The sequence below is a fragment of the Fundulus heteroclitus genome, chromosome 9, assembly GCF_011125445.2.
Source record: "Fundulus heteroclitus isolate FHET01 chromosome 9, MU-UCD_Fhet_4.1, whole genome shotgun sequence".
NCBI classification, from domain to species: domain Eukaryota; kingdom Metazoa; phylum Chordata; class Actinopteri; order Cyprinodontiformes; family Fundulidae; genus Fundulus; species Fundulus heteroclitus.
The window spans coordinates 34,430,641-34,453,661 of NC_046369.1; the positions used below are offsets into that span (position 1 = coordinate 34,430,641).

The 23,021-nt window shown below is 43.6% G+C and overlaps 1 protein-coding gene across 1 annotated transcript in view; it reads right to left on the reverse strand.

Moving 5' to 3' along the window:
* LOC105925395 (unconventional myosin-VIIb) overlaps positions 1 to 23,021 on the reverse strand; it is a 42,163-nt gene that overhangs the window by 4,557 nt on the left and 14,585 nt on the right. The window contains exons 12-43 of the mRNA XM_036141553.1: positions 20,862 to 21,001; positions 20,245 to 20,455; positions 20,029 to 20,164; positions 19,343 to 19,515; positions 19,105 to 19,245; positions 18,857 to 19,015; positions 18,681 to 18,773; positions 18,083 to 18,177; positions 17,907 to 17,991; positions 17,594 to 17,812; positions 15,806 to 16,015; positions 15,514 to 15,726; positions 15,256 to 15,420; positions 14,867 to 15,166; positions 14,626 to 14,786; positions 14,418 to 14,544; positions 14,214 to 14,333; positions 12,588 to 12,761; positions 12,243 to 12,470; positions 10,424 to 10,591; positions 10,204 to 10,321; positions 9,012 to 9,138; positions 7,644 to 7,810; positions 7,374 to 7,555; positions 7,162 to 7,283; positions 6,894 to 7,048; positions 5,504 to 5,657; positions 3,983 to 4,138; positions 3,108 to 3,213; positions 2,894 to 3,007; positions 1,711 to 1,798; positions 1,517 to 1,623 (exon numbers count right to left, since the gene is read on the reverse strand). Coding sequence (XP_035997446.1) covers positions 1,517 to 1,623; positions 1,711 to 1,798; positions 2,894 to 3,007; positions 3,108 to 3,213; positions 3,983 to 4,138; positions 5,504 to 5,657; positions 6,894 to 7,048; positions 7,162 to 7,283; positions 7,374 to 7,555; positions 7,644 to 7,810; positions 9,012 to 9,138; positions 10,204 to 10,321; positions 10,424 to 10,591; positions 12,243 to 12,470; positions 12,588 to 12,761; positions 14,214 to 14,333; positions 14,418 to 14,544; positions 14,626 to 14,786; positions 14,867 to 15,166; positions 15,256 to 15,420; positions 15,514 to 15,726; positions 15,806 to 16,015; positions 17,594 to 17,812; positions 17,907 to 17,991; positions 18,083 to 18,177; positions 18,681 to 18,773; positions 18,857 to 19,015; positions 19,105 to 19,245; positions 19,343 to 19,515; positions 20,029 to 20,164; positions 20,245 to 20,455; positions 20,862 to 21,001 — 4,914 coding nt within the window. The remainder of the gene's footprint in view (positions 1 to 1,516; positions 1,624 to 1,710; positions 1,799 to 2,893; positions 3,008 to 3,107; positions 3,214 to 3,982; positions 4,139 to 5,503; positions 5,658 to 6,893; positions 7,049 to 7,161; positions 7,284 to 7,373; positions 7,556 to 7,643; positions 7,811 to 9,011; positions 9,139 to 10,203; positions 10,322 to 10,423; positions 10,592 to 12,242; positions 12,471 to 12,587; positions 12,762 to 14,213; positions 14,334 to 14,417; positions 14,545 to 14,625; positions 14,787 to 14,866; positions 15,167 to 15,255; positions 15,421 to 15,513; positions 15,727 to 15,805; positions 16,016 to 17,593; positions 17,813 to 17,906; positions 17,992 to 18,082; positions 18,178 to 18,680; positions 18,774 to 18,856; positions 19,016 to 19,104; positions 19,246 to 19,342; positions 19,516 to 20,028; positions 20,165 to 20,244; positions 20,456 to 20,861; positions 21,002 to 23,021) is intronic.

Sequence of the window (23,021 nt, forward strand, 5' to 3'; positions counted from 1 at the left end):
TGTCCAGTCGGAACAGCTAATTGTGTCCGAGTTTCAACCCTCTTTGAAAAACCGTTATCCTCAGGTGGACGTAAATAGGATGGGATGCTCAGGAAGCGAATAAAAGCCTTACATTGAAGCCTCGCATAAACTGGAAGATCTTAGAACACCAGTGTCACTGTCGACAGTGGAAAGGGAACTGAAAAGGTACCAATCAAGAACAAAAACTAAATTAGACAAACCAACTGTCTTCTTAAGAAACATTTTTTTGGTCAGCAGAGGCAAAGACTGCGCTGTTTGGAAACAGTGAGAAGAAGTGTCTTTGGGAGCCATCATGTTGAGGCTATAAACCTAGGAACACTGTCATGCATGTTGCTGGTACTATCGCACTGAGGGGCCGTTTGATCGCCGGGGGAACCGGTGCGTTGGACAACTGGGTGGGAACGATGAAGGAGGACTGCCCCCAGATGATCCAACGTCCCCTCCAATCAAAACCTAGGTGGTTGAAACTGAGACATGATTGGGTCATCCACACACATGCACTGGTTTTGGTCTGCAAAAGCATGTATGAACTATGCCTAAGAGTAGCCAGGAGACCGACCCATTTAAAGTGGACAACTCATCAAATATTCAGTCAGATTCAGGCCAAGAACTTGTTGGTGGCTCCAAGAAGCGTGTAGTTTCTCTGCAACCTACTAAAGGAAATGTGAGCAAATCTTATTAGAAAGAACGCTCAAGCTGTATGTTGTATCATTTTATCCTGGGTAGCATTACATGCTTGCAGGTTGGAAAGAGTATGCAGTTTTGTCCTTGGCTTGAGAACGCGTTCTCGAGTGGATGTGTCAGAACATCCTATCTGACTTCTGTGTGCCGCTGAGAACTGAGGCCGTGATAAAAGGAAAACGAGGGGAAAGAGAAGAGAGACGGACGACAACGATGACCTGACCTGCTGACAACACAGAACCAAGAAGCTGTGCCCAATCGGGTCAACGGACAAGTTTGAGCCACACGTTAAAATGAGAATCAGAATCAGAATCAGACATACTTTAATAATCCCAGAGGGAAATTACTTTTGTTACACGCTGAATTGTTTGAATTGTTTTCTTCAACAGAGCATTCTTCAATCTTCCCAACTCTAAAGTGAGAGGAACCTCAGAGTAACTTCCCAAGGCTGACAGAAGAGGAATAATTAAAAAGGCTAACACAAATATATATATATATATATATATATATATATATATATATATATATATATATGGGTGTATATCTGGAGCATGTAACAAAAGTAATTTACCTCTGGGATTATTAAAGTATTTCTGATTCTGACAAATGAAATAGTTGGCTCAGCGCCGGAGACCACCCATGGTCTGTTTGTTGATAATAGTCTCCAACTTTTTTTACATGTCGCCTTACCCGCCGATCAGAGTGACAACAGACACCCTGATTTGTGTGCTACGCATGATTATAGTCAAAGTAGGACAGGAGGGAAGTTTCACAGAATCAGGCCTGGAAATTCAAGCTGCTCATTCAAATGTACCTGAGGGAAATGGAAGATCAGATCAGCCTCTGTGTCCCTGCCAGGGATTACATTGAACCACAACTTCCTCATGAAGAACACGTGGTAGGCTATGTTGACGGGCCCACCTGCAGCGTGCGGACAAAGAAAGAGGATTTTAAGGGCACACATTGGCAACTGCCACACGCTTCACTCTCGACAGGCTGTGCTGTTACCCTCTTTGATCCTTTTGGCTTGCTTCGACCAGTCAGTGATCTGTCTCAGACTGTCAAAGAAGTAGTCTGCGTCATTCAAGCTGAGAACCTGGGATTAAATGGATAATGGTTAAGCATCGTTTTTTTTAGTTCATAAGAAAAAAAAAGCTAACAATCGACATTGTTTTCTACATTTAAGGCCTATTAATGCACTACAGGACAACAGAACTATGTTCTTCCACCCAGGGTTACGAGAACAAAATGAAATTCTTCTGTTCTTGCGGTCCTGGTTTTGGTGTTCTTGCAGCTTGTTCTCTGGGAGAACAATTTTTTTTGGGGTGGTGTCTGACAAATACTGTGGGATTGGTTAAATATTTTAACTGGATATGGTTACTACACTACAGCATTATGCAGTGGAAAGGACCAAAGTGTCTCCAAGGAGTTTGCGCTCGAGTTCTTGCAAAGTATGAAAGTAGTTTCTTTGCACCTGCAGAGTATGTATTGGCCTTTATCGTCACCTTTTGTGAAGGCATGAAAAAAACTGTAAAATAAATGCTTGTGTTACAGCCGTAACTGTATCTCACAACAGAAAAATGTAGACAACAACCTTTTGAGTGCATTTATTCAGTGGGGAGAAAAGCCCCCCCACTAAAAATAATATTTTTTTGCAAAATGATATGTGGCCCAATTTTTAGTAACCCTAACAGTTAAAAAATTGTTTAGTAAAAAATATTGCTGTAGATTACATGGAAGTAAAGTGTTTTATATTTGAAACGTAACTTTTTTCTAAAAATATGGTCGCAGTGTTTCTGAACTTTTAACGAGCAATTACTGACTTCCTGTGCCCCTGGGCTATATGCCTGTCCTGACACAAAGGCCTTATTTTGTCTCAGCCAATTTCTAAAAATGAAAAAGCCAAAAATGCATGCCAATCAAATAGGGCAGAGCTGTGTTGATCTTCATAACTCATGAAAAAGCTATACGAAAATAGTTGGTTACTCAAACTTGCCAATATCTTCAGCAATTACTAAAAACATTTAAAATGACAACTAAAAAAATCTCACTGTAAGATAGCTGCGGCACAGAGGGGCACCTTGGGATCACCAACTCTCCGTATCAACCGTTTAGCTTAAGGCTTTTGTACTCATGTTTACCAGGAGGTCCCTGTAAATGATTGTGAAAGGTCTGAAAATGATGGATGAACCTTGTCATGTGTTTTCACAAAGATGCTGAAGCCATCAGCCGAAGTCAGTTTGAGCTTTTTGGAAATGTTCTGGATGAGATCCTTGATCCTGGTGCCGGTCGCCACTTCAAAGATCTGGACAGGAAGGAGAGCGATGGGTTGTGACGGTGGAAACGCGCAAACATGATGCTTTCCCCTCCGTCTTTAGGAAGAAAAGAGCTTCCCCGCTGTTTACCTCATCTGTGTCGTTGGGGAAGTAGATTTTGTGAAAGATCTGGGTGCTGTTCTGCTGGATGGCGTCCACCTCCACCTGGTGTGGCGGGAGCTTCCTGGGATCAGTCCTATCAAGCAAAAGTTTAAACACAGGCTCATTTTCTTTCCATTCACACTGGAATCTGAGCTCATCTGATGGTGTGGTTACACTAATACGCCTTTTTTTAGATATCAGGATGAAGTTTGTGCCTGTCTGTACTTCCTTCTGAAGATGTAAAACAAGATAACAGCTACATTTAAGATTAAATCACAGGTAACAGCCAGCAGACGCAGAAAAAGATAAAGTCGATCCCTGCCGACTTTACCTTACATGCTCTGGGTATGTCCAAAATGCCCCCCCCATCACTGTCATATTTAGAAAAATCCCAGTCTTTGTTCTGTAATTATAACATATCAGACTGATAATTCTTTGATTAGTCACCCCCAAAGTATGGAGGAAACGGTGTTTGCTTCATTTTAGTGGCGTCATAAAGACGCTGACTGTAAATATGGTGTATTTATAGACGAGGTCATGTAAATGCTGAGTGTGGTTGGTCACCCTACTGCAAGGCAGATGTATGACATTTGCATTCACAGCTCCGTGGGTAATGTGTTCGTTGCTGCAACAAGTTCTGCCTCACACTACACGCCTTGTTCTCAAAGACTAGAGCAGAGCAAGGACGTTCCCTAATTTTGGCTTTTATCGTTATCACAGTTAGCTATTTCTTTTTTGTCTCCTCACAGCAGCTTATTTAGGCGCCCAGGATCATCCACTCTCCTGAAAGCTGTTGACATGGAAACACATTGAGTCTTGGAGCAAACATTTTGCGTGCCGGTGGCATGGAGGGCTTGACCAACCTCAGCGAGCTCTGCAGCCGCTGCAGACAGTCGGCGGCCAGCGGCTCTCTGCGACGGGACTCTAGGAATTTCTGAGCGTGCCTCAGAAGAGACTGGCTGGGTGGAAACAGGCCACAGCAGAGCCACAGCAGCTGCCAGCCCTGCTCTATGCTGAACCTGCAGGGACAGAGGAGTCATTAAAATGTGTTCAATCCTTCCCGTTGCAGCAAAGCGTCTGGAGATAGTGTACAGCAAAGGCAGACATACAGCTTGAACCTTTCCCCAATTACATCGTATTTCATTGGGATTGTATGTGGTAGACCGACACAAAGTAGTGCACGATTGTGAAATAGAGGGGAAACAAGACAAGGTTTTAAACTATTTAGGCCAATAAGAATCTGAATAGTGTGGCATTTCATTTATATTCGGTCTGCTCCTGACAATTTGTTTGGAGCACCACCCGTTGAGTTACTTTTGGGTTTGTCTCCAGCAGCTTTGCACTTCTAGGGACTCACCTTTTCCCATACATCATTGCAAAATAATTCAAGCTCAGTCAGATTGGATGGAGACCATCTGTGAACAACAGTTCTCAAGTCTCGCCACATACGGTATTCTAATTTGTTTTAGGTCTGAACTTTGACTAGGCCATTCAAACACATAGACCTGAAATACTCCTAAGGATTCCTTTGCAGCTCTGGCTGGATGTTTAATCATGGGGTGTCCGACCCCAGCTCCCAATAACCAGTGTCCTGCATGTTTTACATGCATCCCTAACCCAACACAGCTGAATTACCTCCTCACTAGGTCATCGAGTTCTGGCCTAACAACGAACAATGAACTGGAGGCCCCTGTAAAACATGCAGGACACCTGCTCTTAATGTTTGGAGTAGGTTTGGATTTATTGCTGAACTCTGCGGAACAGGTTTTCTATGGGACTTGAAAGGGCAGGAGATGTTGCAATGCATTGTGGGATGCGGTCGCCTTTTTTCTGGGGCAACGGCCTTTGTTTACATTGCTGATTTGGATACCGTGCTGTGAGAGATAGAGACGCAAAGTGCTTGAAAAATGGACCGTACTAAAGAGAGAGGCAATAGACTGTACTGAGACAAGCTAGACCTTGTGACCCTTTGCTATGAGCTAGACGTATAAGCTAGGCCCTGTCTACCTCTAGCATCACCCTGTCAGAGTAGAGAGGCCTGAATGAAACACCACACTTCTCAGACCTTCCTTATCAAAAACATATTAAGAGAAAACATGTGTCCTTGTCCTTCTCTTTCAGTGTTATAAGCACTACTTTGTTTTGGTTCCTTACATAAAATCCCCAGAAAGTAAATAGAAGTTTGTGTTTGCAATGAGCCAAAATGTGAAAAACAGCATGGTATGAATACGTTCCTTCGTGGTAATCAAGAAGCAAAATCCTTTAGCTGAAAAACGTGGCAATCAATAACAAAAACAGCCGGGGGAAGATGAATGTTTGCGTGCCTTTTGGAATAAAAATCAGAATAATTTAGCTCCTAACAAGAGGGCGAAAAAGACACGTACCTATTGTTATTGCTGGTCATTTGTTTCATAATCTGGCAGTAGATCTCATCCCTGAGCGCCTCATGTTTAGTGGGAGGGCTGAAGATCTGGTCAGTGAGCTCGAGGGGACTCTGCATCTGCCTGGTGGGGTAATCTCCCATGTACTTTAAAATTGGTAAGCAGGGGTCAAGGAGAAGTAATGAGAGGCATCATGGTTTAAAGATCTTTCAAGATTTGAAGCAAAATACAGGGGAGGTAGAACGTTTACTTGATGCTTCAAGATGTTTTGCGCCAGTGAAGACAAAGCAGTTGAGTCAAAGACAGATATCTGATGAATAATGTTAGTTTTGTCTTCAGGCAGCTCCAGGGTAAGTGCCACTATGGCTGAGAACAACAGCAAAGACAAACTGAGTCTTTTCTTAAAATAACGACTTGATCTAATAAGGGGAAAAACCATCCAAAACAGCTTGGCCCCATGTTAAAAGGTAATTGGCCCATCTGTTAAAAAGTGAATCAATTGTGATGGACCACATTTCTTGGAAAGCATAATTGATTTTCACCGATCACACCATGTCCAGTCCCAATTTCTGCCATTAATCAAGGACTGACTTAAACAGAACCTGTCTCACAACATGAAGCAGACTGAAGCATCCAACAGAGCAGCACATCATGGCCCACACTAAAATAATTCAACAATAAAAAAAAAAAGAATATCTGTCAGTCTGAAAAGAGTCATAACGTCATTTTTTAAAGGAACCCAGAACAACATGCAGGCCTCGCTTGCCTCATTTATGGAGAGTGGTTCACCCACAAGAAAGAGAGTGGGCAAAAACAGCACCCATGGGAGAGTTACAAGGCCAAGGCCACTTAATGATCCACAGGGCTTTGGGGATAATCATCTGTGGACTGATGAGAAAAAAGTGGAACCTTTTGGAAGGTGTGAGGTTCTGGTACATCTGGGGTAAAACTAACTAGGGACCACCTCATGCCATCAGTCTGGGACTGTTTTGACTGAATGGACGGTCTTAACTAATAAAATCATGACCTCTGCACCCTCCTTGCTCGTGGAGGGGAACGTTTGTTGTTTTTGAGCTCAAGATTAATCCCACTGAGATTATGCAGTAACGACTCAAAGCACATCAGCAAGTCTCCCTTGGAAGTGCAGCGGAGGATCAGTGATGCCATTTGCTTGCTGTTCTTCCAAGGCACCTGGAAACCTTTGTATAATGATATTTATATTATTTCTAAGCAGGCAGCCATAGCTATGTCCCTCATTGGTGTTTAAACACTTCCTCTGCATGGGCCCCTGCAGGAGGTGGCATCTGATACTGGGTGCATCCACACACTCTCAAAACGCTGCAGTTTACACACAAACAAGCATGTAGCTGTTGTTCAGCTGTGCAGAGGATATCATTGAAGGCCAGGCAGGCTCTGTGGCTGAACTCTGGGTTGCCCACCAGGTTCTTGAGGAGAGGCTGTCTGATTGGCTCTCTAGAGTGAGCCCACAGCCTCTCGGGCGCAGCGTTCCTAGACATCACCTGGCGGTTCACGTCCTTGGTGGGTTGCCTGTAAGACAGGAGATAGATCTAAGAAAACAGTATTGCACGGAGCAATCCCCCTGCAGAGCCAGAAGGCAAAAATTGTATCTGCAGTATCTCAGCTGTAAAAATAAATGCAACCTAAAATACTGGAGAGAAAATTCCTTCAGCGAGGCAGGAGCTACTCTCTCCACGGTGCCCATATCTTTCTGGTGTGCCTCGACCAGGTTCTTCCTCTGGTTTGGTGACAGATTGAGGAGGTTCTTTGGGGGAAAAGAAGAAAAGACGTTTTAGTACTCATCAGAGCGGAGGGGGAGGGGGTAGAAAAAGATGTTCAGATGAAACCTCAGTACCAAGACTTCACTGCTGGGTTTGCTGAGCGTTGGTAAGATAAAGATGGCGTCAGTGGAGACCGCCCCGGTTTTTTTGCCGCTGCTGCTTTGTCCTTTCAACCAGCCACGCTGCTTAGAAAACTCATCGTCTTTGATGAGGATGATGAGTTCTCCTTTTTTAAAGCTCAGGAGTGTGGGGTCATCTGGACAGGATGAGGCGGCGGGTTAGAAACAGGCACGAACGGGCTTACAGTGAATAACTGGGCTGCATGACAGAGTTACGGCTCTGACCTTGGCTGCTGACTTCTTTTAGCGCCACGGCGTACTTGGACCGCTCTGTCAGCCCACTGAGGAACATGGTGATCAGCTCGGCCATGTCCTCACCGAAAGATCCGCTCAGGGTGAAGTCTCCCTTCAGCGTCAGCAGACACACAGCGTGGCCAGAGGTCTTACCTTCCCTGAGGAGCAACAATAGAGCGATACACATCAAATCAAAACAAGGTTGGAAACAAGTCTCAGGGGACGTTATAACTCTAATAAGTCTAAGGCATTGTTGTGATACTCAGGCCTTAGGCTTGGCACCATGTTCTATCTATGCTGGAGATTGGAGTCTCCTTTGGGTACTTGGGAGACAAAAGGAATGACGGCGAGGTAGGAATGACTTATAAGCACTGTGGGAACTGGCTGGTATCTGCTTAGCATGCCTATCAGCGTAAAACTAAAGGGCCGTTTCTACGCATTGAACTTTTTCACCTTTGGTTCAAAATTGATAATTATTTTCGTAGTCAACCCTGAAGGAGATAGTTTTACGCTGAACAGCGATTGATTCTTGCTGAGGAGGAGAGAATGCTCTAAGTGTCACAGTTCCTTAGACACTTTATGCTAGTTGGCTTTATACACTTGATTGGTATCGTATGACAGAGGTTGAATCTGTCTGTATGATTTGGGTAGACTGATCTGAATATACATTTGCCTTTTTATCTCGGTTGGGAGTAAGTCTCTGCCTCAAGCGGAGGAGTTTTAAGTGTGTGGTTAGGGTTAGTGTCTGCAGTAATGTGGTCACTGCTCTGCTCTGATCTGATCTGGAGAAGAAAGAGCCGGGCCTAAAAGCAAAGGTCTCAGTTTTCTGGTTCATCTACGTTCTGACCCTCACCTATGGTCATGAGGTATGGATAACGACCCCAGAAGGTTAGGGTTAGGATCCATACCTCATGACCTTGAGGAATGGATCATGACCAAAAGAATGAGATCCTGGATACAAGGGTGGCCAGCCTCAGAGACTGTTATCTGGAGGAAGCTCAAAGTAGAGCTGCTGAACTTTCTGGAGAGACTACATATCCCGCCTGGCCTGGGAATGCATTAGGATCCCCCAGAATGAGCTGGAGGATGTCGTGGGGAGAAGGATGTCTGGGTCTTATTGGATCCGTTGCCCTCGTCACCTGATCTCAGATAAATGGAAGACAATAGACGGCCGAATGTTTGTCTTGTGCCTTTATGTGCTATTTATTGTGAAATTGCGCTATATAAATAAACAGCTTATCCTCTCACAGTTGTGTTCAACCCAAGTTTGAACACAGCTGCTCAAGATTTTCCTTTCCCCCCCCCCCAGTATATGTGCGGCTTTTCCAGGTCTCCTCAATGAAGAAGGAGCCTCTCTACCTGACGGTGTTGACTCCCGTCACTTCAGGGAAGGAGAGTTCCAGCAGCCTCTTCTCTCTCTCATCCAGGAATGTGATACCGGCCCAGTTTATGGCCACTATGAACTTGCTCTTTGGCAGGGGGGGACCTAGAAAAACAGACAGAGGACACGTTCAAGAGGGAGACCTCCTAAGATCCTTCATCACTAGCTAAAAAAACTAAACGGCTCCCCAGTGACATCATCGGTTAGAGCTCGGTCCGTACCAGGAAGTGCAACTCGCTGAGGAACATTAATGGTGATGTATGCATATTTTTGAGCGTGTTTGGTGAAGTTTGAGCAAGACTGTATTAGAGATTATAGACAAAATATTCTAATTACTGCTCCCAAAATCCAGAACTGGTTCAGGTTTAAACTCTTTCAACAGGACACTGAAGCCATGCAGGTCATTTATGTGGGGAAAAGGGTTTCATTAGATCAAGCTGATTTTATTCCACAAGCAAAGCAAATCTGTTAAGAAAATAAACATTTATTTTCTACACAAGGCCTTAATCTGTATCATAAATTCCTAAACTAATCATTTCGACAGATAAACAGAGACTTTTTGACACTTAAGAGGCTGAAACAATGGACCAGTATCAAATCTAAGACTATGGACTCGAAGTTGTGCAACAAGCGAGACGTAATGAGGAAGTTGAGCTCATTTACATGGATCTCAGCGGATATTTTTGACACTTTCACTTTGAGGTGATGCCCCACCCACAACCCACTTTCACAGTGCTGTAAAACCAAGGGACTGTCAGTGCTATATTTACCCCAAGAGCAAAGATTAAGTGGAACCGGACCCCGCTGATGGACTTTGATGGGAACAAAAAAACAACTGAAAATATGTCCCTTACAAAACTGACATGAAAGCTGACATTTTTTCTAACTTCTTTCAGGTTCTAGTTATACATAGCTTCCCCTGATAAAAAAAGACAGAGTTTCTAGATTATTCAAAGAGCCTCCTGATTGTCAACATGTTGTCAAACTCCTGTAGATTAAGATAGGACTTTGCATGGCCTATAAAACTCCCTTAAAGAGCTGTAAGACATTTGTTTTGCATCATTTTTATCCTTTCCGGTTCTATTTATTTATAGTGATTGTATTGAAATAAGGAAACCTGAACACTTACTGAAGCTCGCATTTTAACATGCACAACCATGGTTGTCCTACCTGACTGCTTGGTAACCTCAAAGAACCTGGAGAAGAACATGGGCCACTTCTCTCTGGCGTAGTCGACCACCTCTCCCTTCAACACGTCGGCGTTTTGTCTTGAACTCAGGAAGGAACTCTGAAATGATTTACCAAGCATGCCACATAATGTATTTTATCCTTTCCAAGCTATGTTAGAGGTTTTTTTTCTGTTATCCGATGCTTATCGTGAGATCCTGACCTGAGCGTGAGCTGTGTGGATCATCTGAACCAGTTTGTCTTCAGACTTGGCCTCAAGCAGAGAAGTCTTGACGCAGTCCTTCACGGCCTCCTTCACGTTCTCTGGCCGACTGTCTGAGCCATGTTGGATGTAGAGGTGCTTAGCAGTGAGCTCGATGATATCGTCCTCCTGCGGAAAGATGTTTGGACAAAAAGAAAATCCTCAGTTCTGAGGCAGAACCTTTAGTGAGGAACTTGTTCAAGTCATCATCAGCATGGATTGTGTTTCAGTCAGACTGGGCCCGTTCAGCTTGCTTGGCTTTGTCAATGTGGGCAGCTATTTTTCAGCTGGGCTTCAAGGTGTCAATAATATATCAGGTACTGCTTTCCTGGTCTGAACATTGGCTCTTCTGGGGACTGTTCCAGTGCTTTTCCAGTTCTGTATAGACTTAAACACTGGTGGTAACTGGATTGCTCCTGAGCATTTTAACCCATTCCCTTTCCACTTAGGGGAAACGGTTTGGGTCATCTGGGTAAAACGTTGTTGTAACCTGGTGTCTCTACAAAACATTAATCCCAAACACAAATCTAAACTGGGTTTGAAATAAATAAAGCATTGTACCCGTAAAGTACTGGAATGGCCTTGACTTAAACACTGCTGAAAAGGACACTTTGCACTGTCTTTGTACTGAATTGTGCTATATAAATAAATTTACCTTGCCTTGCCTAGTTACTGTGTTTAAAAGTCAGAGATTCAGCTAGGATCACGGCAGAACCTTGTTAATAGTCAATGAGTGTGTGTTTATCACTGAGCTATATTATACACTGGAGTGCTAATCACCGTCTGTTTGAACGACTCGCTTTGAAGCCACCAGCCGCCATATTGGTACTCCCCATTTCCCCCCAGTAACTAGGGAATATGTGCGCTACAGCATCGAATAACGAGGATTTTCTCATGTTCGAGGGGGGCTTAAGACTTTTAAAATGTCAAATGCCATATAGTTTTATGTTATGTTCTAAAAATATGAAGTACTGAGAAAGTCATGTGCTGAAATATTTTGCATTTTATTCATTTAAATATATATGTTTAACATTTATAAATATATAAATAACAATATACAAAAACATATATTTACATATGTGTATACATATATATACACATACTTATATATACATATATATATATTTAATATGAATAACATGTAAAATATTTCAGCACCTAATTTCCTAGTAGTTGATAGTGTTATTACATCCACTGACTGTAGAATTACCTGTGAAACGTTTTCACCCAGCCAGAAAACTGCTTGTTGTTGCAACCAAATCCTATGGGATTCTGTGAGAGTAGGGAGTAGCAAGATGGCGGCCAGTGACTTCAGTTTTTCGGCAAAATCAGCACTCCAGTGTATTACATAGCTCAGTGGGGTTTATATATATATATATATATATATATATATATATATATATATATATATATATATATATATATATATACTGTGTATATATATATATACAATTTTCTCGAGTCCATTGCCTCCGTGTTCCAACAGCAGGTATCAACAACAGACAGCTGGAGAAACATCTGACATTTTAGTCCAAAAAAGTGCAGTCTTAGGAACAACTAAGATAGTAAGAAGAACCCTCAAGCTCCCAGGCCTCTGGTACAGAACTCCAGATTCAAATCCACTTTAGGTGTAAACTTCCACACCAAATTGTGTTTTTTTAAAAAGTTTAATAGACTCTGTTCTAACAGTTCACTTTGCAAAAGAAGGAATGGTTCAAATTCATCATATTCATGCTGATGATGGTTGGACCAGCCCCGTAGATGTTACAACAGAGCCCACCTTATCGGTCTGGTACTCTCCGTACTTCAGACCGTGGATGATCTGTCTGTAGATGAGGTCAGTGCTGGTCTTGTCCTCTTTGCAGTTGTGCCACGGGGTGAAGATCTCCTTGCGGAAGATGAGACGCCAGGGAGCATGCTGCTCCTGGCCTCCCCTCCTCTTCACCTCCTGCTCACACTGGGAAATGGCATCCATCACGTGCTCCCGGCCGCTCCCCAGAGCCCACACCTTCAACACAAATCAGTAATAAATCAGTTAGAAAGATTAATGGCCTTTTATCTATTCCCCAGTTTTATAGATGTGTGAAAAGGACCTGTGAGACACAGCTAGATGATTAACGTTTACCTTTTCATACATGGCTACATAGAGAGAAAAGCCAAAAGTGTCATTTAGCTTGATTTTGTTGGAGACCAGCTGGCAGACTTCTTTGGATGTAGATGCTGAGTCGACGGGAAGGTTAATGGATCGTCCATCCAGCAGCGCCACAGACACCAACATGGGCTTCTTAGTCTTGGTTGCCTGTGAGAGTGCAAAGAAATGACCAATGGAAATGAACTCACACAAGCAAGTTGCCTAAAATGACACAGCTTTCCTGAAAAACATCTACACATGCACATAAGATGATATCCAACACAGACAGAAATATGCCTCGTTGAGATTAGTTTTTATCCAAGATTTCTAAAGTCAAAGAAACTTTCCTTGTTGGGTCTAAAGCACTCTCTTTCTGTCATCTTTTTGCAGATTTCGGCCAGTGTTTTGGATCACTATCCGGTTCTTTGAGCCAGTTTAAGTCAATATTCATCGCTCGGGCAGAAGACTTCACTTTTAATACTAACACGTGTTTGTTCAGAGCTGGTAGGAATCCTGGTTTGTTGGGATAAAAGAAAGCCCCCAAAAGGGCTAGCATTAGCATCAAAACACACTGTGAGTGATCAGATCACTCTTTATATGCTAATGTACAGGTAAACTCTCCAGTGGGGTCTCAGATGACCAACAAACAGATGAGCAGACATTTTTATTACAAATGATAGCTGGACTGAACTCCCAGAGGGCTTTAGGACCAGACTCACAAATGCAAATAAGTTAATGCACCGATACACAGATCGGGAGGCAACTTGTGCTTAAGTGCCTTGCCCAGGTGCACATTGAACAAGCTGGAATCAAACCTACAACCTTCGGATTGTGAGGCACATCAGTTTACCCACTGAGCCACAGTCGCCCACAACACAGCCACACTGAGCTCAGGCATTGAAATTACTCATTACTTCTTCAACATGATTGTTTTGTGTTTATAAAAATGCTCATCAGAAAATAACTATCTTTGGAGTGTTTTCTCAGACTATTTGATTGATAGTTAGTTTATTTGAAATTACCCAGCAGTCTACAGTCATCCAGTCATACAGCGTCCTGTCAGTGGGTAGTCCCTCAGTGTGTCCCAGGAAGGATTGCATTCTGATGCAGATTGACGTTTGTTTGTTTTAAAGTCCAAATCATGAACTTCCACCACCATACTTGACAGTTTGTATAGTTCATTTGAGCTGAGGTCCTTTATGACTAGATGTCTCTATTTAAATTATGCCTTTTTATACCTTTTTATACCCAACCATTTGTTTTTAAAAAAAAGTTGTGCAGTCTTAGACTCAAATTCTAGTCCCCTTATAAAAAAATTTTATAAAACTTGACATCAGCTGTAATTTTGTTCATGAAAAATGTCAGTTTTATTAAATGATTTTTTTTCATGATTTAAATATTAAAACTAAGAAAAAATCTCATGCAAAATGACTGGAATTACGCAACCGAGTGACATTTTGGATAACGAATAAAAAAGGGACCAAAGTGTTTAAGGGAGATGATATGCTGCTAGGTCTAATTTTAGTTGTGTGGAAAAGTTAAATGGGCTCATTAGGCTTCTGGGTTATTGAGTGAAGGTACACGACCTGTGAATCCCTGCAGAGAAACATATATCCGTACCTGCAGCTCGAGCCAGGCTGGAGGCTCCCCTCTTGTTCCGTTTACCAGGGTGCGCCGAAGCCTCTCCGCTAAGTAGGAAGGGAACCCCCCAGGAGCAAAGCGGATAAAGCTTTGAAGGTACTGGCAGGAAAAGAGACAACAGAGGGTGAACTGGCCATGTGTGACACTAAAGCCCTGAGCGGCCAGCGCACTTGTTGTCCTTACCTTTAAAAAGCGCTCGCTAGGAGGAAACACGCCCAAACAGAGGGAGAGCAGGATCCAGCCGCGGAAGAAGCTGTTCCGGTTGTTGTTTTCGTGAAGCTGCTTGCAGATCTGACAGTAGATCTCATCTCTGAGGGAGGGACAGCATTACGTTAGCAGTGTTCCAGACAGCTTGAGTCAGACATCCTCAGATTTAAAAAAGAGCAAAAACCTGAGATCGGGCCTGATGATGCCATATCCCACGATGTAGTGGACTTTTTCTAGAGATGACAGAGGCCTGTCCAGGGTGGGCCCTTCCCCGACCATAACGTCACCGTCCTCACTCACCGTCTGCAGCGTGGGGGGCTTTGCCACCTCAGTTAGATCATCTGACTGCATGGAACAAAGATAAATGTGAAGTAGTGTGCAGATGCCCACCACCAGATGAAATCTTGCACAGGCTTCTGCCTCACCTCCTCCATGATGATGGAGGGCTTCCTGAAGTTCGACACGGGCTTAATATTTATGCTGTCTTTACCAGGAAGGACTTTTTTGTTTCTGGACAGCAGGTCGGTGAACGTGGACCCTTTCCTGGCTCGTGGGTTATTTTCAGGCGCAGTGTATACCTTCAGGTTTTGAGGGGTGGTGCTGGGCACCGTGGAGGGTTTTCTGGTTTTGGACAGAAGGTCTGTGAAAATGGATCCCTTTCTCTTTTGGTCGGGGGTCTCTGGAGCCTCGGAGGGTGCTGCCTCTTTGTTTTTTCTCAGCACTCTCTGGAACCAAGCAAATTTAAAATATTTATTTGAACATTAAAGAAAGAGGTGCCGCTCCAGACTCTCCTCCTTCCTGTGAAGAACCGTACCTGATCCAGGCCCACCATGTGGCTAAGACGCCTGTCCTGTCTGGAGATCAGGTCCTGCGGCACATATCGTTCCGGGGCAGAGCTCCCCTGAACTCTGGTCCGTTTATTTGGCTCGGGAAGATCTCCCAGAAATCTCAGAATGATCCACCACACGGTCAGTGAAGCCTGGAGAAGAACACACCAAACCTCAGCTCTTTATTGAATCAGTAGGAGGGGGAAAGACTCAAATGGAAAGCTGTAGCAGTCAGAGAGCAGCACCAGGACATCTCCTTCATCCTCGTGGTAGAGCAGGGGCTGGTGAAGCCTCTGCCGGATGTGGGTGGCTGTGGCTGCTCCCTGGAAGTGAATGGAGGCGAATTTGGAGAAGGAGTACTGATCCAAGTCTTCATAGTCCTCTACAGGAAGTTCCTCCTCCATGGCAATCTCATCGATGTCAATCTCCTCAATTATGGTCCTTTTTCCTTCAATGTTCTGTAAACACATGGCAGTCATGATCAAACTAAGATACCTTAATGTGAGGACAAAGCAACACATGACTCAGTTTTTTAACCTCAAATCCAACAGGAGCCTGCCCCTCCTGCCCTCCAACGATACTGGGCAGGAAGCCAAAGATGGTGTCCACCAGCTCCTGGTCATTGATGTTCTCAGTCTGCGCTTTGGCCTCCATCTCCCTCTTCTGCCTCAACACTTCTTCCAAGTGCTTCTGCTTGGCCAAAACGGCTCGTCGTTCTTCCTCCTTCTCTTTAGCAGAGAGGTACGTCTAAAAGAACAGAAGACACAGGATCAGCAAACCCAGAAATCAACCTTGCCTTTTTGTTGGCGAGCCGACATGAGTTGTTGGGGTGTGAATTCAAAATGATTGAAGAAATAGGAATGAGGGTCACATTTTAATCAAGCCCACGGGGAACAACATGGTGGGGTGGGGCTTAACGCAAGCGCTTTCTTAATTCAGATCTACAATTGGATGAGATTTCTTCGTTGAACTAATGAGTCCAGGTGTTGTCCTTGGATACCTGAGTTTCCCTCATGCCCCAGACTGAAATTGTAGTCCACAGAGTCCTTAAACAAAATGAAAACAAAATAATATCATACAGGCTAAAATAGCTTAAACACCTCAGGCTGCATCTCATTCACAAGCCTCTTGTAGCCATGAATAAGCTTCATGCATAATTCTGGTCAGATATGTGACCTCTCCGCTTTGAGAATTGGTGGAACCCATTTAGATAGGTTGGTTTCTCGCCCAATTGTCCAATAATTGTAATAATAAACCCAATTTTTAAAAAAAATGTCGGGCAATTAAAGAAAACGTTTTAGTTTGCCCATTCCAAAACTAACTTTGATGTTTGTTTAGCAGTGATGAAACAAACTAACTCTGTCTAGGTTTCAGCCATCTTGCTGTCGATTCGTGTCCAATTAAATTGAAGAGTTTTGAAGTAGCTCTTGTTCATTAATCCATTCGCTCTGTGCATTGCGCCAGTACCACAGACACCAAAACAGACCATCGGCATGAAAGGCTTGACTCCAAACATTTGATTGTTGCTAAATCTTCATCGGGGTCTCTCATCTCATCATAAAACTTTTTTTCAGGGGGCATTGGGCTTATCCATGTGGGTAGGTACAAATCTCGGTCCATCTTAAACGGGTTGATTTTGGTGCAGAGGCTTCTTCCTTTAAGTCCATGGTGATGCAAAACTCCATTTACTGTGGACAATGACACCGCTGTTTAGCCTTGGTGGATCCTGGGTTCTTCCTCAATATCCTGACCAATATGCTTTTATCTGAGGCAGTTTGAATGTTCTCTAGATCTTTGTAACAATTTGACAAATCAGAATAACTTGTAATTATTTACAGTTGTGTAAATAACTACAAGTTGTTATGGGCAAATGTTTAAAAAGGGCTCCACAAAGCTTATTCTTCCTTGGATTTCCCCATTGTTGTGAATATTGGTCTGTTCAGTTAGTGATCAGTAAGATCCTTTTCATACAGTCAAAAAAGAACTATCACCTGCAGTCTGTCATGATCATTTATGAGAAGTTAATTGGTCTCGGCTTGGTCCCTGTAAAATAAACTCATTAATGGAACCTTCATTAATGCCCAATAAAAGATTTAGATATTTATATAAACTATTTGAGCCTGAACACGTATGATTCTGATGCTATGTGGCTTGAACAAAAACAACTTAACTAAATGAATATTCTGAATTGAAGTCAAAATCATTAAATACTAATTCATCATTTCACCCTAGAAGAGGAAAAACTCACACAATCAGCGTATGTACGGTCCTGACAGGAGCTGTAGTCAAAAAAGAAACCTGATGGGTTCTTTAACATCAACTTACCTCTCTCTTCATCTGTTTGAGTTTTCTTCTAGCCAGCATGCCCCTGGTGTTCGCCTGCAGCAGGATCACTGCACTTCTCTTGCGCTTCAGCTCCTTCCTGGCCAGGTACCCTCTGATGTGGGTCTGCAGCACCAGAGCCGCATCCCGCCTTCTCTTGTAGTGGAGGTGGAGCTGGCGAGAGCGAGCGAGCGCCTGCAGCCTCGCAAAGCCCAGCTGCACCTGAAACGAGAGCATCACTCAAGCTTTAATGTGAGTCGGCCCAACTGTATGCTATTTACATCAGGTGATGGTGATATTTCAGAAAGCAACCGACCACTTTGTAGCGCTTCCTGCCTTTGTATCCTCTCCAGTATTTCTGAATGACAACGGCAGCGGACCTTTTCCTCAGGAACTCTTTCCTTTAGGAGGGTATGAAACAAACAGACATGAAAGTACAACTACAATGAAAAGACACCTAAAAGATAAAGCTGCACATGTTTCCTGCCATACCTGTACTTGTAGCCCCTCAGGACTTTTTGGATCAAGAGAGCTTTTACATTCAGCTCTTTCATTCGCTCCAGTTCGAGCATGGTGTCATGGAAGTCCTGCAAGAAAACGGCAGTTTGTTTAGAAAGTTAATGTAAAATGTATTAAAACATCTGAAGAGGGCACCACTGACTATTTCAAAATCACATAAATTCTGAAGTGGCAGTGTCTGGTATGAGCAACATGGCTCTGTGCGCAGGACGACACAGCCGAGAGGGCGCCGAGAGGCAAGTGAGAGGAAGTTATCTGTCCGCTACACCAAACTTTTTCAGCTATTTATTTTCCAAGCCTGGTCAATGAGAAATTAGTGACTATGTAATGTAAGCAAATATTGCTGGACGCTACACTATACTACACCAAGCTAACTCCATTTGACCATCTCCAGGTCAAAATCCTTAAATACGTGGACTGGACAGAACTCAACTGGATCATTCTGCATCAAACACAGTATGTTTGGTTTTGTTTTATGGCACCTTTGTCATATGTGTAAATACACATAAACTTGTCAAAATATTCAGACTCCAACTGGCCGTGAACTCAGCCTGTAAACCTAAGCAATCACCTTGAGGAATATCTTCGTCTTGCCTGTCTTCCAGTCGCCTTCTCCAGCAAGAAGTCTTTGACAAATGCTCTCACAGCACGTCTGTTGGCTTTCCTGGTTACAGCAGTACAGATCATCTTAGACAAACGGTGAAACAGGTTGAAGAGGAAATGTCAAATTTCTCGTGCAGGACTTACGGTTTTGGGATCACACTGGTAGGTCCTCAGGAGGACACGGTAGCGACTTAAGAACTCGCTGAAGGTGTATCGGACAGGGTAGCCGGCCTTCCGGATCTTGATGGTCTCCATCATCCCGGAGTAACGCAGTTGTCGTATGCACAGGTCTCTGTCAAACAGCTGACACATAGGTTTGATTTACTCACAGTGGACAGTTTTAGCATGACCGCAGAGGTACTTTTGTTCAGGCCCAGGGTTGCCTGGCTCACCATGGGCTTCTTGAAGTCGTTGGGTTTGATGCAGCGGATAAAGTAAGGCTGGCACACCGTCAGGGTCTTCATCAGGGAATCCAGAGACTGGCGGAACTGGCCGGACAGAGTCGGCACACGTTTCTTGCCGTCAGCTGGTTGCTGTAAGGTAACACCAAAGGTCACACATATCTAAACTATCTCATAATAACGGAGCTTACAGTTATCAGCCGATTCCAGTGGAAGAGGCTGTGTTTACCCGTAGGCTGCTTTTAGGCGTGTTGATGGTCATCCTGGGGTTGACGGCCTTGACTGTGGTGGAGCTGGATGTCAGTTCGCTATGGAAGGCCTGCTTGAGGAGTTTGTTGGTTGATGTCTCCACCAGCTGAACCAGGTCCAAACTGAGAGTGTCACGGTTCTTTTCAAGGAAACCTAAAATGGCACGGAAACTGTAAACAAAACACTGTACGGCAGTGGCTCTCACACCTTTTTAAAATAACAAACCAAGTCTTCCAACATACTGAAACACATAAAGCAGTAGTATAAGAAGATTTATGTTTGTTGTCTTAATTGACTGAATGGCTTAGGGATGCAGTGTAATTATATATGTTACATTTGAACAGAAAGGCCCCTGATGTTGATATTCAAGGTTGGCGAATCTGAGCATTTTCACCAAACTTGACCAAAATCCAATATGGCTGCCTTGCATATAAAAGAACAAAATGTGCATCTGATCAAACCCTTTACCCTCTTATTTCCTGAACCTGCTGCTATAGCATTTTAAAGTAGGTTATCCTGAGGAATACACTGATATTAGCTTGTCCTGCTAATAGTAGCTAGCTTTTAGCAGGTCTCATTGGATGTTCATGTACCACAGGTTCAGAACCATGGCTGTGGATCATTTTCAAAAGAATGATTTGTCATTCTGAATCTTCAGAGGAGCACCTTTTGAATCATAGTAGACCTCTCCAGCAAAGTGTTTTATTCCAAATTGTGTCTCATGGTCGTTTTTGGGGGGGATGTAGACGTTGCCTTTTTTGTGAATCTGATTCAATTTCTGCAGCATGGAGGCGTCTGTGCCCTGAAAAAGAATCCAAAATTAAAGGCTGATCTGCTTGGTTGCCTCCAGAACTTTTTTAACGCAATAAGACGGACAAAGACCTTTGGGAAGTTGCTCTCCTCGTCAATGAGAGCCAACACATTCATAGGTTTGTTCGCCAAAATGTCCAGAGTGCCCTGGTTGTCTTCGTAGTCAATGTGCTTCCAGACAATGTTCTCACGGGTGTACTCATCCTGCTCAAGCTTGAAAACGTGCTTGACGAAGAACTGCTGCAGCTGCTCGTTGGCAAAGTTGATGCAGAGCTGCTCGAAGCTGTCAGAGCAAACCAAAGGAACATTTCAAAATTACACACAATAGGAAACTCCACCCAGCCCAGAATAGAGTGCGGTAAAAGGATCAATGTAGATCAAAAGCGTAATATGGTTCTGTTACATATGTGTGCCGTGCTTTGCCTTACAAAAGTGTCCAAACCCCTTGAACTTGTTCACACTTTGTTACATTACAGCCACACACTTCAATAGTTATTTTGGAATTTTACTGATAAACCAACAAAATGTTTTATTACGTACAAGGCACATGATACAGAACCTTATAGAACCACCTTTCAGGGCAATTACTGCCTTCAAGTATCTGGTGGCTGAATTCTAACAGCTTTCCACAGACATTCTGCAAAGACCAAAGTCCAAAGTCAGGAATAGGGGCTCCTGTAGATACTGACCTGTTATTGTTGAAGTTCTCAAAGCCAAAGATGTCCAGGAGGCCTATCGACTGTCGGACATCTTTCTCATCCTCTGGCTGCTTGTAAACAGCAGCATTGATTTTGTCCACCACCCAGATGAAAAGTCTGCCATAGATAGCCTAGAAAGACCAATAACACAAAGAACTGTCATGACAGCCTCTTAACCTAAGCATGTTTCTCAAGGCTGTTTTATTTAGAGGAAACTATATCTGATCCCGCACAAATTTGAACTATGAGTGAGGAGAACAGTTTAGTTTTAACTTTAAGCCCCGCCCCCAACTATTTTGTTCCCCATGAGACACCCTCGACATGCACGAGACTAAACTAGACCTCAAGCTCCTGCACAGTCCTCCAAAAGGAAACCAGGCTTCATCGAATGACTTTTCTTCATTTTCTTTGACATAAACGGCTACGTCTTGGGTAAACGATTTCTTCTTAAGTGAATGGTCACCGCCCTCCGTTTTGCCATTGGCAGAGAAACGTTGTCCCAGGTTGTCCCCATTTAGCTGCTTATTCCTACCTAGGCTCGCTCTATCGCGCAGTCAATTAGTAAATTGTTTGTATCAAACGTCTTTTAATTCATAACACACTGCGTAAAAATTGTAAAAAGCATTTTCTCGACCAAATAAAAGTAAATTCAGACACTGAGGGTTCTGGGTGTGGTGTGTGAGTGGGCTCTGCCGGGCACCCCCCGTATAGCCCTCCCAGTTTTAAATGCACTTGAGAATAACATGCAACAACACAACATTTGAACAGGCAGGTCTCGGGGTCTTTTTCACACCCTGTTCTCCGATTGCCAATTTGAGGCCTGGAGGAGGAGCCGGCCACCTAGCCAGGGTTTGGACTGGGTATGGGCGTTAGGTCCTGGGGGTCGGCTAGGGGAATTGGGACTGGCACTTCTGTTCTCCCTGAGAATAGGGTATAGGGCTTAAGAATGGAGAGCAAGGTGTGGGGGAGCCAGCACCTTCGGATTTGAGGGGTAGGCTCTGGTTGGCTGGACTGTTCAGTTCATGTTGGCCCCATCTCCGGGTGGATGGGCTCGTGGGTCATCGAGGTGGGGGTTGGTCCTGGATTATGCACTGGACATGTCAAGTTTGGGGACTGTTGGGTTTGGGGTGATACCCACTCACTCCTGGCGGCTGCTTTGCAGGGCCTGGGCTCCATGGCTCTGTCGGGGCCTTTGGTATCTGGGCCCCTGACTGGATCCGTTCTGGCGTAACTGGCAGCCGGTGGAGCCCAAGGGGCTTATCGCCGCAGCTCCCAAGGGCTTTGGCACTGTGGATATTCAGAGGTTTCCTTGGGGGTTGGGCTCTTCCCTGGGGTGGGGGAGGCAGCTAGCCCTGTCTTTGTCCGTGTTGGGCACCTTAGGGGTCCTTTCCGGCATCTGGGGTTCTGGTTTTCCCGGTGTCTTCCTCAGTGCTCTGGAGGGGTTCTTTGGCTCCTTTAGCTCCTCACAACCATTATGCAGCATTTTCTTATGGATAAACCTTACATACACAAGTACACTCTCAGATACACCTACAGGTGCTTATTGATACACTTCAGTACAGAAAAATCCCATAGTTACCTTTGGCTGTCACTTTATACATCTCCTATTACATCGTATTACATATTTTTCTGTGATTTTCAGTGTTATTTTTGTCACCTTTTCTTCCTTTTAGCATTTTGTCTCATCTTTTTCTCTTCCTTTCTTTCTTTTACTTTCCCGTTTTTGTGTCCATTGAATGTGAAATAGTCCCAAAATAATATCTAATAAGACTTTGTGCACACACACACACACACACACACACACACACACACACACATATATATATATATATATATATATATATATATATATATATATATATATATATATATATATATATATATATATATATATATATATATATATACACACACACGCCGGCCCCTAAACCAAAATGAGTTTGACACCCCTGCCGTAGATGGTAAGGATAAATGTTATTACCATCTGGCTTAAAGTGTGATTTGTTTTCCATTCTCATCAAAATTCTAGATATTTTTTTGTGCACTTAATGTAAACAAATGAAAATAGGCATATATGAATGGTTGTTACACCCAATCCTTATTTGGTGAGGCCAAACTCCGTCCTTGCAGTCCCTTGTTGGAGTTGGGCAA